The sequence below is a fragment of the Mytilus trossulus genome, chromosome 11 (assembly GCF_036588685.1).
Source record: "Mytilus trossulus isolate FHL-02 chromosome 11, PNRI_Mtr1.1.1.hap1, whole genome shotgun sequence".
Taxonomy (NCBI): Eukaryota; Metazoa; Mollusca; class Bivalvia; order Mytilida; family Mytilidae; genus Mytilus; species Mytilus trossulus.
Window position 1 is genome coordinate 20,156,295 of NC_086383.1, and position 15,124 is coordinate 20,171,418.

A 15,124-nucleotide genomic window follows, 5' to 3' on the forward strand; every position below is an offset into this window, starting at 1 on the left:
AGTTGTCGTTTGTCTATGTAATTTATACGTGTTTCTCGTTTCTCGTTCTTTTTATATAGATTAGACCATTGGTTTTCTCGTTTGAAGGGTTTTACACTAGTAATTCTGGGGCCCTTTAAAGTTTGTTGTTCGGTGTGAGCCAAGGCTCCGTGTTGAAGGCCGTACATTGATCTATAATGGTACTCTTTTTTAAATTGTTATTTGGATGGAGAGTTGTCTCATTGGCACTCACATCACATCTTCCTATATCTAATTACTTAACATTCCTACATTTTGAATTATTATATACAACATTACATTGGTAAAATCATACCCTGTTAAATACAAAAGTAACACTGTTCAAAACTAAATATTGGTAAGACATCAATGAACACTAATGATGTAAAATAGAGTTCATATGGCATGAACATTTTCAAATAACCTTTATCAGGTTAACTTTAAAAAAGAGAGCACTTTAGTTTTAGTATAATAATCACGCTAAATGTACAGTAAAAATGAACTTTACAATATAAGCAAATACGGATGCACTTGCAATAATGAAATGATGTTTTCATGTCAAGCGAACATGGTCACTCTTTGCATACAAAAGCAGTTAAATGTACAGTTTGATGGCGATACATATAGTCATTCAAATATATTTCATAATATCACGTATCTGTAACAAGTCAGGAACCCTAACAATTGTTGTTCTGTACATATTTCAATGTTTTTGCTTTTTTGAAAAAAAATATTTAAATCTTCGTCGTTTAATGAATTCCACATCTCATTTTCATGGAGACATGAAGAAGGGTCAGCTTATTCAAGCGCCTGAGGTTAGAGGCAGAACAAATCCGTATTCACTTTGACCATTAAAATATTACGCCATAAACCGCTAAAATCGTCTTACTTTAACTATACGTAGGACAGTTACAACCACATTTTTAAAAATAGTAATGTAATGGTTATTGGTCGTTAAGGTTAAATTTAAGTAGAATCTTAGTGTAGCAATGCATGGGTTACGCTTGAGAAAGAGTAACACAGATTGTGAAGTTTGGCGGGGAAATTGATGGCCGGGTCGAAGATTATAGGGTGGTCGTTAGTGGCTCTCTATGATCTACAAGGGTAACATTATGAGAACATCCCTATCAAGGGAATAATGTATTCGACCATTGGTATATAAGAGAATGCCAAAACGCACCCGAGGCTGTCGGTTGGCTGTCGATGAGCCGTCATAAGTCAACAGAGCGTACATCGGTTATATAAAGTGCTATAATAGTTTAATATCCAGCGGACAGTTTGTACTGGGTATAAAGTAAACGTACAAGTTGATATGATTGACAAGGCAGACTGTTCCACTCGGAGGACAAGCTGTACCAGCCCGCAGTGTCTGGGAGTGACAAGACTATGTCACTCGGAGGACAAGCTGTACCAGCCCGCAGTGTCTGAGAGTGACATACTATGTCACTCAGAGGACAAGTTGTACCAGGCTGCACTGTGTAGTAGTAACCGACTGCATCATTCGGTGGATAACCTGTATCAGCCACATTGTCTTATAGTGACAAAACGTCCCATTAGGAGGACAGGCTGTTATATTGTATGCTACTTGTTCATATATTAGTGTTCATGGTAACTTTATATCGGCAAAGATCCCGTGTATATATTTGGGGTCTTTGTGCATAACATATATGGTTGTAGTTTTTACACGCCCGTCTAAGACGGTACGTATTATGATATACCGTTATTTGTCCATCCGTTCGTCTGACCGCCGGTCCGTCGTCAACACTTCGGACAATAAATATAAAACACTTCCACCAACTTTTATGAAACTTTGTTGCATTGTTTATATCTATTGACGTAAGCTCCCTTTCATTTTTAAAAATTTCAGATTTTTCGTTGCCATGTTATGAAGTTTATCTTTAAAAAGTTTTGTTTCCCATGTTTGTCGTACAATTACTCAAAAATGCTTCCATCAACCTTAATGAAACTTTGTTTATTGTTTGTATCTACTGACGAATCATTCAATTCGATAGCTGATTTTTAAAAATTACAGATTTTACGTTTTCGTGTTATGAATTTTTATGCTTAAAAAAGAAGGGATTTTCCAGTTTTCGGACAATAACTTATGAACACTTTCACAAAATTTTATGAAACTTTGGTGAATTGTTTATTTCTGTTGACTTAAACTACCTTTCAAAAATTAAAAGAAAAAAACAAGTATAGGACAATGGGTGTACCATACGTTTATAGCGCAGCTGTTTATTTGTATTACCGTATTATTTGTGGAAAACTTGGATCCAAGTATAAACTGGAACGGACAGTTGAGATATAATCGCCGGGTTTCAAGTTACAGTAACTAAACTCATCATATATACATGTAAAGACAATTTCAACTAAAAATAGTTTAATCTTATAGTTAATTCAAAAGAAAAATTTAGGTTCGGTTTCACTCAATGCGTTCCTTTCTTAAATATAGTGTATTTATAACGTTTCCATAAAAGAAATTTATAGTTATAATATGGGGACGAAGTCCCCAATTACGGTAGAAAAATCAATGAAAAAAAAAAAAAAAAAAAATCTGGGAAAATTTCCCGAATTTTTCATTGTACTAATGAACTCAAAATCGTTAACTTTTTTTTTCAGATCTAGTTCCTGTTCCGGTTTTCCCGCATTTGCGCAGAAATCTGTCTTGTTTGCATGAGCCTTTAATTTTTTTTTTATATTTATCAGTCTAGTAAAACATAAGATTGGATCTCAATACAAATTCAATTTTAATAATTGTTTGATATGAAAAAAAACGTAACGCTACCTGATGAAAGCGTTTCTTTTGTTTACATCGAATATGACGTCATAACTTAAAGAACGTCATAGCTAATTCCCTAACAACAGAACCAAAATCGGGAACGTTACGTACGGTATTTCGGTTTCTTTTATCAACATGATTGAATTAAGAAAATAATACATACAGACTTCGTCCCCATTCACAGGTTATGCCTGCCTCATATTATAAGTCAGCATATGACGGGACCTCAGTGACTAAATGGTCAACTCAGGACTAAGCACTGACCACAATCCTGTTCAAAGATATGCATATTTTTACATGCCAAACAAATCGATCTTTTAATTATCATGAAATGACCGATTTTCTTAGTCCTTTAATAACCCAAAGACTTTATAAAGGGAATAAGATATATGGAATATTCGGACACCATCTTAAGATGTGAGCACTCATATACGCAAAAGCTAAAGATAACTTGACTATTAACGTGCTTGCGTCTGTAATAATAAATACAAAAGATAAGTGTTGATTGATGCAAAAAAAAAAAATCCCAGCCCGCATGCGCAAATTGTTTTTCCTGAATCAATGCTTTTTCAATGATTAAAATTGAGAATGGAAATGGGGAATGTATCAAAGAGACAACGGCCCGACTGTTTGTCATGTCAAAATTAAAGCCTTGTCTTAATTAGGATGCTTTGTAAGTGTGTTTAAATAACCCTGTTAGTATGTTTTAAAATGTATTATTAAATCTACGCTCACAACTAGTTGGTTAGAAGAATATAAATATAATATAGAACGTCTGTCTTTAAATTAGAAGGCATCTGAATGTCATCCGTCATTTACAAAATACAACATATTCTATCTTATTTTTAAGTACAAATATTACATACATTTGTATGCTACCAAAGACTCTATCAAGAAGCCTAATCATAAACACATCACGATTAACTGGCATATGGATGTGCGAATACACATTGATTTTGTAAAGATTTTTAGTAAAACAGATGAATTATTCTATGTTTATAAAACAAAACTGGACAAATTAGATGAAAACCTTTTCTTTCAATTATGTGAAAAAGTCAATTATAATCTAAAAAATAAACGAGAAAACCCGCGATAAATACAAAAATGTCCACAGTAACGCAAAAACTAAAAATAGGAGCAACATATAATATTCAGGGATCTGAACACAACGGATAAGTCACTATTTTTAACTCATTCATATTAAACGTGTTAATCTTCCGGCTACCAACGTTTTATAAACGCATTTGTATTAAACGACACATAGGTACACTCCCAATGGGTTTCAATTTAAAGGTCTAGTTTATATATGCACATCAGTAGATCAATGGGGCTTGTACCTTTATGCTTCTATCATGTCAGAACACAACAACATGATATGAGTGTTTTATTACATGATATGAATACATCATAACATTATATGAATGCTTCATTACATGATATAAACACCTCTTTACATGATATGAATACCTCATAGCATGATATGAATAAATCATTACATGATATAAACACCTCTTTACATGACATGAATACCTCATAGCATGATATGAATAAATCATTACATAATATGAAAATATCATTACATGATATGAATAAATCATTTCATTATATGAATACATCATTATATAAAATGAATACATCATTACATGCAATGAATACCTTATAACATGATATGAATAAATCATTACATGATATGAATAAATCATTACATGATAGGAATAAATCATTACATGATATGAATACATCATTAATGATATGAATACATTCTTACCTGATATGAATACATCATTACATGATATGCATAGATCCTTACATGATATGAATACATCATTTCATGATATGAATACATCAGTACATGATATGAATAAATTTTTTACATGATATGCATACATCATTACATGATATTAATACATCATTTCATGATATACATACATCATTACATGATATGCATTCATCTTTACATGATATGAATAAATCATTACATGATGTGAATACATCAGTACATGATATGCATACATTATTACATGATATGCATACATCATAACATGATATGAATAAATCATTACATGATATATATACATCATTACATGATATGAATACATCATAACATGATATGCATACATCATTACATGATATGAATACATCATTACATAATATGAATACATCATTATATGATATGCATACATCATTACATGATATGCATACATCATTACATAATATGAATAAATCATAACATAATATGCATACATCATTATATGATATGAATAAATCATTACATAATATGCATACCTCATTACATGATATGCATACATCATTACATGATATGAATACATCATTTCATGATATACATACAGCATTACATGATATGCATTCATCTTTACATGATATGCATTCATCTTTACATGATATGAATAAATCATTACATGATATGAATACATCATAACATGATATGCATACATCATTACATGATATGCATACATAATTACATGATATGAATAAATCATTACATGATATGAATACATCATTACATGATATGAATAAATCATTACAGGATATGCATACAGCATTACATGATATGAATCAATCATACATGATATGCATACATCATTACATGATATGAATATATCATTAGATGATATAAATACATCATAACATGATATGAATACATCATTACATGATATGCATACATCATTACATGATATGCATACATCATTACATGATATGAATAAATCATTACATAATATGAATAAATCATTACATGATATGCATACATCATTACATGATATAAATACATCATTACATGATATGAATACATCATTACATGGTATGCATACATCATAACATGATATGAATAAATCATTACATGACAGGCATACATCATTACATGATAAGAATACATCATTACATGATATGAATACATCATTACATGATATGACTGCATCATTACATGATAAGAATACATCATTACATGATAAGAATACATCCTTACATGATATGAATACATCATTACATGATACGAATACATCATTACATGATATGCACACATCATTAATGATATGCATACCTCATTACATGATATGACTGCATCATTACAAAATATGTATACACCATTACATGATATGAATACCTCATTACATGATATGAATTCACCTTAACATGATATGAATACATCATTACATGATATGAATTCACCATTACATGATATGAACACATCATTACATGATATGAACACATCATTACAAAATATGCATAAATCATTACATGAAATGAATTCATCATTATATCACCAAGGAAAAATGAAAAATAAGGTATTTTTCCTTGGCAATATTTTTGAAAAGTTTAATATAAATAAATCTATATTTTCTTTATTATTTTTAGGTTGAATTAAAGTATTAGAATAGCAACATGTCAGAACTGAGTAAGGGCTCATTGCAAATAATTCACATCTCAAAGAGAACATAATTAGACTGTCTTTGTTAATTCTGGATTAAGGATTAAGGTTAGCTTGAGGTAAATCTATTAGCACCTTCAAATATTACAATAAGACTGTAATTAGCTATTTCCTATTTAAGATAAAATACAATAGAAGTGTTATATTTTAGTTACATAACTTTATACTTTAAGTATATGTCTCGGTTATTGTATAGAAAGGTATTTACTATAAAAATTGGTCATAAATTGGTCGATAATTGGTTGCCTAATGTCCAGTGACAAATATTTCATGCATATAAACTATCCACTAGACTACCTATGGGTAATTCCAGCTATTTTTAAAAAAAATCGTCAAAACACTACGTCTCAGATATACAACACTTAAATGTCAAGTGTGACGCTCAAACCAAACTATTTGAAACCTAATGATGTATATAAATCTGAACATGCGAAGGGCTATATGACTTAAAAGTTGCAAACTGAAAACCTTATACTATTGAGGTATATTTTTCATTTTTTTCTGGAGCTGGCCGAGGTATATGACTCGAGTGTTCAGCAATAATTCCATCAGCGTAAACAACTAAAACTAAACTTCTACAGCAAACTTGATATCATTGATTCAAATCTTCTTGTAGTTTAGAATAATACATAAGTTGAGGTATACAGTGAATATTTAATTCAAAATCATGTACAACTTCAAAATATGTTCGTCTTGTTTATTCTTTAGTTTTCTGTTTGTCCTTCCATTTTTAGGCGTGGCGTTGTCAGTTTTTTTTTCGATTAATGAGTTTGACTGTCCCTCTGATATCTTTCGTCCATTTTTTTTTTATAGTTTACCTCAAACAACGAGGAAATAAAAGACTCATATACTGGAGGAAGTGTTATGATTAGTGATGGATAAACACCGAGGTTATAAAGACGTCTTCAAAACAACTCAAGAAATGAGTATATAAGTAAACGTTGAATGCACATCAGCCAGTATCAACTGACCTATAATGTTTTACTTTTATAAAAGAGGGACAAGTCAAACTCATAGATCGAAAATAAACTGACCACGTCATTGCTACAAATAAAAAGACAGAGACAAATAAAAAAACCAAACTTAGCAACACGAACCCCACTACAAACTGTGAATTATTCGCAGGTGCTCCGGAAGGGTAAACAGATCCTGCTCCACATATAATGATGACTTGGATTGAGAATTGTCTCATTTGTATTCATACCATATCTTCTTAATTTTTTTTTTATCTTTAAACCATATTTTCTTATATTTTATAACAAATATAAATCGTTAAGATAGATTCATGATATACCGTCATCTTGAATTGTATAATCCTAGTTCAAAATCAGTCAATTGCCCAAATTTACAGACATAGTTTCAATTTATTGGTTTGACTGTTTATGTATATAAAGAAAGAGTGGTGCTTGATTGTCATCCCAACTAATTTAACTTATATCATATTTTGTATTTTTAGAATCAATTTATTCAAATAAGCCATTTTGGGGGATAAAAGTCTTTATGGCTCTATAAATATTTTGATAAGAGCGTCACTGATGAGTCTTGTGTAGAAGAAACGCGCGTCTGGCGTACTAAATTATAATCCTGGTACCTTTGATAACTATCTAAGTAAAACAAATATACTGGACTGTTTGAGAATTTGTTAGTTATTACTTTTAACAAGAAGACACATTCGATGACAACAAATTTTATTTTTATTTTGTCTAAAAATATTAAAGGGGCACTACCTGTCAAATTCATGGTCACCGAGATGACTCAAATTCTCATATTTGATTTATAACAATGTAAAACATTTATTCAAACTACCAAAATTCCAAAAGAAACTGTTTACAGAGCATAGGGAACGGAATATGCAGGTTCGTTTCGTGTGAATTTTAGTCCAGTAGCCATCTAATTAACTATCGCTTTGACCTCAGAATACTATATAAGCAATGTAAACGATATGAATAGATGAAACCACATGTGCAATTGGATTTTTTAAGCCTGTTTGATTTTATTTTATAGATTAAACATATATGCTTCTCATTTTTTTTAACCGGAAAAGAATGATTTTATATGGATCGAATAAATAATCTATCTAAATTTCGGCAATTTTAACGACAAATAGCTTGGAAAATAGCACGGCTACCAAAACTTTTTATGACATTTTTAAAGAAAGAAAAAAAAAGTAAAAAGAAATTTCTTTCTCAAGACATATATCTCTAGGATCTGCATTAATTAGAAATTACAAATAAAAGCTGCATTCTATTTCCGATACACTTCATACTGTTTAAGCTAATCAAAGACAAAAGGAAGTTCAGATTTTTCATACTTTAATAACTCAAAACCGATATTTTCATGTCAAATATGTTTGTATTTATAATAAATATTTGATAAACATGTCGATCATAACTACAAGTCGTTAAGGTTGATGATTGTTTAAAGTAGTGTAGATTTTTTTGGAAAATTGAGAAATGCAATATTTTTTTTCTAAAACAACATATAAAATAACAAAATATTTTTCAGCTTCAGAAAATATACAACTTGTCATACAATGTAGACTGAAATATAAAATTTGGTTTTGTTGTGTTGTTGTTCCTATTTCAAACAGAATAGTACTTTCTTATTTTTACAGAGATGTTATTTATCGTGACTGGAATGTAGAAACTGTCCAGGTTAAGTTATCTATTCTTTAAATAAAGTTATTCTAAAATGTTACCAATTCAACAATGCAATAAGATCTCTTTATATTGGTTTTACTGGTACCACTTTTGATTTCTGTTATCAGTAAATAAAAAGCAAACTAAATAGTATTGTTACATACATATGCAATCTGTTGATGAATCTACAATCTGTCGATACCTGTAACTTGGCATTGCACATGTTCATGGTTTTTTTCTCTGACTGTTTATTACGTCCTTATACTTAAACCATTGTATGTTGGATGTGTACTGATTGATTATTTATCCTTAGATGCATGATTGATTTTATTAGTTGTTTTGAGCTTGGAACTAACTGTTAGTTTCTGTACGTAATGTCTTTTTGTTGTTAAAGTACCCGGCCTCATCCACTCTGTTTATTTGTTAGATGCATTAACTTTGGATCCACCTTATCAGCCTTTTTCCACCGATTTTTCTTTTGTACATTAATTAGGCCTCTAGTTTTCTCGTTTGAATTCTTTTTCATCTGTAATTTCCGAGCTGTTTTAAAGATGACAATGCAATTTGGCTTTTAATTTCTGTGTCATTTGATCGCTTGTGAAGAGTTATCTGATTTGCAATTATAACACATTTTTATATATTTATTAAGTTTGTATGCATGTTTCCTCTACAAAAGACTCACTGATAAAGCTGGAATCAATAACAACTAAAAGGCCACATAAAATACGAAGTTGACGGGTATTTGTTTATTACTCATCTTTAAACATTCATAGTTTATATATTTAATATAAATTGACATCAAAGGTGAATGTAAATGCAAATTCAACCAAACAATATTAAAAGCAAATTAGTCTCATTTTTGTATATCATTATTTCTGTTTTAATATGAGGTATAACTTAAGCAAAATATATATTTTGCTACAACATACATTCAATGATTTTTTTTAAATTAGAGCACATCTCTGACTAATAGTGAGTCTGACGTATTGGTAGCCTGGTATTTTGAATGGTAAGTATACAGAGATGTTGATAAAAAAAAGTATATTTCTTTTGTACAAAAGTTTTTCGTAATTTTTTGCATGAGTTTAATAAAAAGTAGCATACGTTTTAAAGGATTGTAGAAACATTTTGATATTCTTTTAAAGGATTGTAGAAAAAAAATTGATATTTTTTTAGGTTAAATCAAGTATTTCATTATTTTGAAATATATGTTATTATATCATAAAATACATACGGATACATATCTTCCACATTATAATTGATGTTTATATATATATATATACAAGTTAAATAAATACAAATCAAAGGTTAAGTTTAAGATTGTCATCTCGAATACATCATACCGTTCACAAATACATAACATGTATTTTCACCTACTATTATTTGCCCAAAAGAAAAATAATATAGATGATTTATTGGATTTTGATTTAAATCAATGTATAAGTATTGTTGATATTCGCATAACCGTTTCACTGTAAACATCTGAATACAAACCAAACTAATACACATAGACCATTTTTAGACTATTCGGCCAAATACAACACCATATACATGATATAAAAATCGTAAATATGTACTTCAAAACCATATACAAGATGATGAGAAAGAATCTCTTGAGAAGGCTATAATAAGGGATTCCGACATGCATGTGATGATTGCACTGTAAACAATAGAATGGAAGTAAGTTCATGTTGGTTTTTCGTGAATGAAATCAACGATTTGCAAGCTTCTTTATCATGTTTATTTAGTAGTACTGATTAATTCTCCAATACTTTCAAATGACGTCCACCACTTTGCTCTGTGTGAAAAAATATGTCTTATTTTTCATTATACATAAATGGGGTTCAACGGAAGTCAAGACCGAACGCTCTCCGAGAATGTAAATTATATTTCTTTTAGCAAAGAATCATTTCAAAAAGTTTAATATGATTTTGTTTATGTTCACGTTAAACTTTTTGAATTTACTTCGTCTCCTTTTTGAGAAAAACTGGTCTCACTCCTGTTAACTGTTCTCATTAATCGGTTAATCACTTTATGTAACAATAATCCAGTTAATTTCATTTCCCCGATCTTTAAAGCTAAATTCAACGGTGTTCTGCTTTTCTTATCAGCCTTGTTGATATCGGCCCCATTTTCAATAAGCAGCTGAATGATTTTATAGTGATTTTCGGAAGGATGTTCATACTCCAATTCACAATAGGGTACCTTTGCATAAAGTTCTAAATATACTTCATGCTGTTGATCGAAATAACCTATTGAATGAGGTATTTCCATGATACAATCTAAATATTGTATCTGATAATTATTCTCAATGTTTTGTAACACGCACGCTATGAGAGGTGTTGAGCCGTACACATCAGATGCATTTATATCAAACCCTTTAGCAACAAGCATTTCAACAATGTTATAGTTTCCATCACTACACGCTTTATGTAGCAAAGTTCTCCCAAAGTTACCAACTACATCAACATAATCCCCTCTATTTATTAAATATTTAACTATATCATGATTATCACTCAGGTATGCAGCATGTAGGCAAGTAGGTTCGTCAAAAATACTTGCTCTACTAACTTTTGCATCAATAAAAGCTCCTTGATCCACCAGAAATGTTATTATGGTAGAGTGTCCACCGATACAAGCAGCATACAAAGCTGTTTGACCAAACCGACAAATCAGATTAACATTGGCTCCTTTCTGCAGAAGAAATCGAACAGTATCCAAATAACCTTCTCTGCATGCGTCATACAAAGCTTTGTTTAAATTTGCCACTTTATGTAAAAGCATATCTACTAGTTTATAATCTTTTCGTTGACATGCAGCAAACAATGGGGTATATCCATATAAAATAGTCGTAGATAAAGAAATATCGTTCTTAATTTTCCGTTCTTCGAAAGTCAGGTTCACATTAACACCATGTCTTAGAATAAATTTACATACTTCAGTATGTCCTCGCCGTATTGCTAACAACAACGGAGTTTGTTCAAACCAAATTGATACATAGGGATCTGTGGGTTTGAAGAATACATTAAATTCAAAATGCTCGTACTTCATACGGTTGAACGATTTCAAATCTCCATACATACATGTTTGAAACAGATCTTCATACTGCTCCAAAGTACCAATACTGAGAGACTGAAGTATGCTGAATCGGACTGAAGGATATACTATTTCTATGCTTTCGTTTGAAGTGCTAGTATGGCTTCTTAAATAGTTGTTGCACTTCTGATTTGGTAAATTCTCGAATAGATCAACATTTCCGCCAATGTCTGCTAATATCATAGGAGTGTAACCAAATCTATATCTCTTCTTAATATCAGATCCATATCTACGGAGTATCTCAATCTTTTCATATAGACCAAACTTATGGGCATAATATAACATCGTTTCATTAAAGTTGATTAAGTTGTCTGTGTAACCGTTGGAGACAAGCAATTTTGACATTTCCTTATTTCCACTCTCAAAAACAGATATCAAAGCTTTTTTTGTGTCCTCCTCTGATAACGCTATAGGACATTTTTTTGTACTAAATATATCGATAAATCATAAAAGCCCTTATCTATTGACACAAAAAGTGCAAATCTTCCATATTTATCAGGTATGCCGAGATCTAAACCCTTGTCTATAAGAAACTGGATTAATTCAACGCTATTTGTATTGCATGCAACGTGTATCAGTGTTCTCCCATTTACATCTATTTCTGTAAAATCTGCATCTTTTTCTGACAGAATTTTGATTGCTTTGATTGAACTATGTTCACATGCCAATTTTATAAGCGATTTCCCATCAACTCCTTTATAGCCCAAATCTCCCCCTTTATATAAAAGAAATTTAACCGCTCTATCATAATCTTTTTGAACAGCACAAACTAGCGCTTGATTAATATCTGCTCTCTCGTCTAGTAACGTTTGCATTAAGAAACCATAACCATGTTGACAAGCGGCAATCAAAGGGATTTCACCAGAGATCGTTTGCATGTTTACACTTGCCCCATATCTAATAAGCGATTGGACAGTTTCTATGTCTCCAAGTACACATGCCTGATATAAAGGAGTCCAGTCATCCCCTACAGAATTGCTTGTACATGCCGTGATTTGTATCTGACATTTATCGTTTTTGCTTACTGCCATACTCGCACCTCGATATGGTCCTACTTCTTCTTCCCCTAAAGCCTTCAAAATGCTTTCATTTACAATTTTACCCTCTGTTTTCGCCAAATGAACAGGTGTGTGTCCGTCTTTATTTTCCTGGTTTGTATCTGCTCCATTATCCAATAGAGTTAGTATAACGTCTACCGAACCTTTTCTACATGATTTGTGCAACGGTGTTTCTAAATCTACATCAAGCATGTTTACATCTGCATTTTTGTTAACCAACATTCTGACTATATCATTGTTACCAACGCAACAGGCGGCATGTAATGGCGTCCTACCATCACTATCGACTATATAAATGTCAGCATTGTTATCAATAAGCAGCTTTTCTATATTAGTATTGCCTTCTTCGCATGCAATGAATAAAGCGGTTTTCCCTGCAATGTCGACACTATTTAAACAACAACCTTTTGAAAGAATTAGTTCGACTATTTTGTCGTTGCCTCCTAAAGTGGCAGTTATCAGTAAATCTTTATATTGGAAAACATTCGCTCCTTTATCAATTAAAAGTCTAACTATGGATGCATGACCCATCATACACGAAGCATGCAAGGGTGTGCTACTAAATCTATTTTGTTTGTTAATATCAGCTTCTTTGTCTATGTGACGGTTTACTAAGTTGTAATGGCCTTCAAAACAAGCAGTATACAGTGGTGTTTCTCCTTGAGTATAAGTATTGTTTATGTCTGATCCTTTTTTTAGTAGAATTTCAACCGTCTGTAAGTGTCCATCATGACACGCAGCTGTTAACGGTGTGAAAAATCCTATCTGACTGTCAACATCAGCTCCAACAGATATAAACAAATCAACAAGCTCATCATAACCACGTAAGCATGAAATAATAAAGGAATTAATCCCATTTTCGTCCTTCATTTTGATCAAATTTCTTACCAAGCCATATTCTAAATCCTTAATGATATCTCGAAACTTAATCCTGTATTCCTTATATTTCATTTGCATATTGTTCAAGCAACAATGTATCTTTCCATTTTCAAGGTCCGTTTTTATCCTGTCATTGTATTCGTGTTCATCTTTCGCCGACACCATAATTGTAAAATATCCATGTGCTTTCTGTAATGACTCCAGTTGTACACGCTCGCATATGACCTTATCATCTGCATATTTAAGAATAGGAGTGAGAAGTGTTTTACCAAAGTAGGAGCACAGAAAGTCAAACATTTTATCATGTATAACTGTGTATTTTCTGTCTACCTTTATAAAGTAAGTGTCAATACAGGCATTCATTTTGACTTGAACTGCAATCCGAGATGTACCACGGTTTAACTTGCACCATTCAAAAATTTATTTAAGTTTCTTTTTTTCCTCTTTTTCTAACTCGTTTGAAATATCCAGAATAATATCATTAACTGTTCCGTTATAAATAACACATAGTAATAAAACACAAAATTTCTCTGTGTCAAAAGACTTCAGGTTATCCCAATCCTTACAAAATGCATCGTATGGACTGCTGAGAAACTTATTGATGTCAAAGTAATTGTGTCGAGAACACAGGCAGCACATAAGTGGAGAAAACTTGTTTTTGTTTATTATATCTGTGATATCTGATAACATTTTGTCATTATGTTCAAGGTATTTGCTTGCAATGACTAATTTGTCTTTAAATGAATAATTGTCCGATAAATTGTACGCATTCTTATGAAATACATCAAACGCTTGTTGAAAAACCTCTACCTTGAAGACTTCAGTACGACAAGTACCCATTATTTTTGTCATGCCCTTATCTAGAATACTGTTTACCCTATTCTTAATTTGTTAATGAGCTGATAAACAAAACAAGGTCAGCCAATCAGAAGACATGTTACATCAAAAATTAAATTATTGTGAATTATATTCTAAGAACAATTGTATTTTGTAGATCCAGATGCAGACCCATTAAAAGTATTAAAATTAGCATCAGCCATGGTGCAAAAAAAGTATGGTATAGCAGAGACAACGATTCAAGTAGAAGAATACATTAATGAGATGGAAAACTGTACACATTGTAAAGACTTGCCAGATTAAGATACAGTTTTATACAGAGATAAAAAATGTTCTTATGGAAGGTGCTGGCATGTCATTTAACATGGGTTATCTCCCATTTCAAGAG

The 15,124-nt window shown here is 31.3% G+C and overlaps 2 protein-coding genes across 2 annotated transcripts; both read right to left on the bottom strand.

The window, feature by feature from the left end:
* Positions 1 to 10,807: 10,807 nt before the first annotated feature.
* On the bottom strand, positions 10,808 to 12,247 carry LOC134689816 (ankyrin repeat domain-containing protein 17-like). Its single transcript, XM_063549782.1, has one exon. It carries the CDS (start codon positions 12,245 to 12,247, stop codon positions 10,808 to 10,810), a length of 1,440 nt encoding a protein of 479 aa, XP_063405852.1.
* A 122-nt stretch (positions 12,248 to 12,369) lies between these two features.
* On the bottom strand, positions 12,370 to 14,262 carry LOC134689818 (ankyrin-1-like). Its single transcript, XM_063549783.1, has one exon. It carries the CDS (start codon positions 14,260 to 14,262, stop codon positions 12,370 to 12,372), a length of 1,893 nt encoding a protein of 630 aa, XP_063405853.1.
* Positions 14,263 to 15,124: the final 862 nt, after the last annotated feature.

Bases quoted from the DNA above. Each gene is read 5' to 3' on its own strand.
- LOC134689816 (XM_063549782.1), bottom strand. From the start codon at position 12,247: ATGTTATATTATGCCCATAAGTTTGGTCTATATGAAAAGATTGAGATA.
- LOC134689818 (XM_063549783.1), bottom strand. From the start codon at position 14,262: ATGAATGCCTGTATTGACACTTACTTTATAAAGGTAGACAGAAAATAC.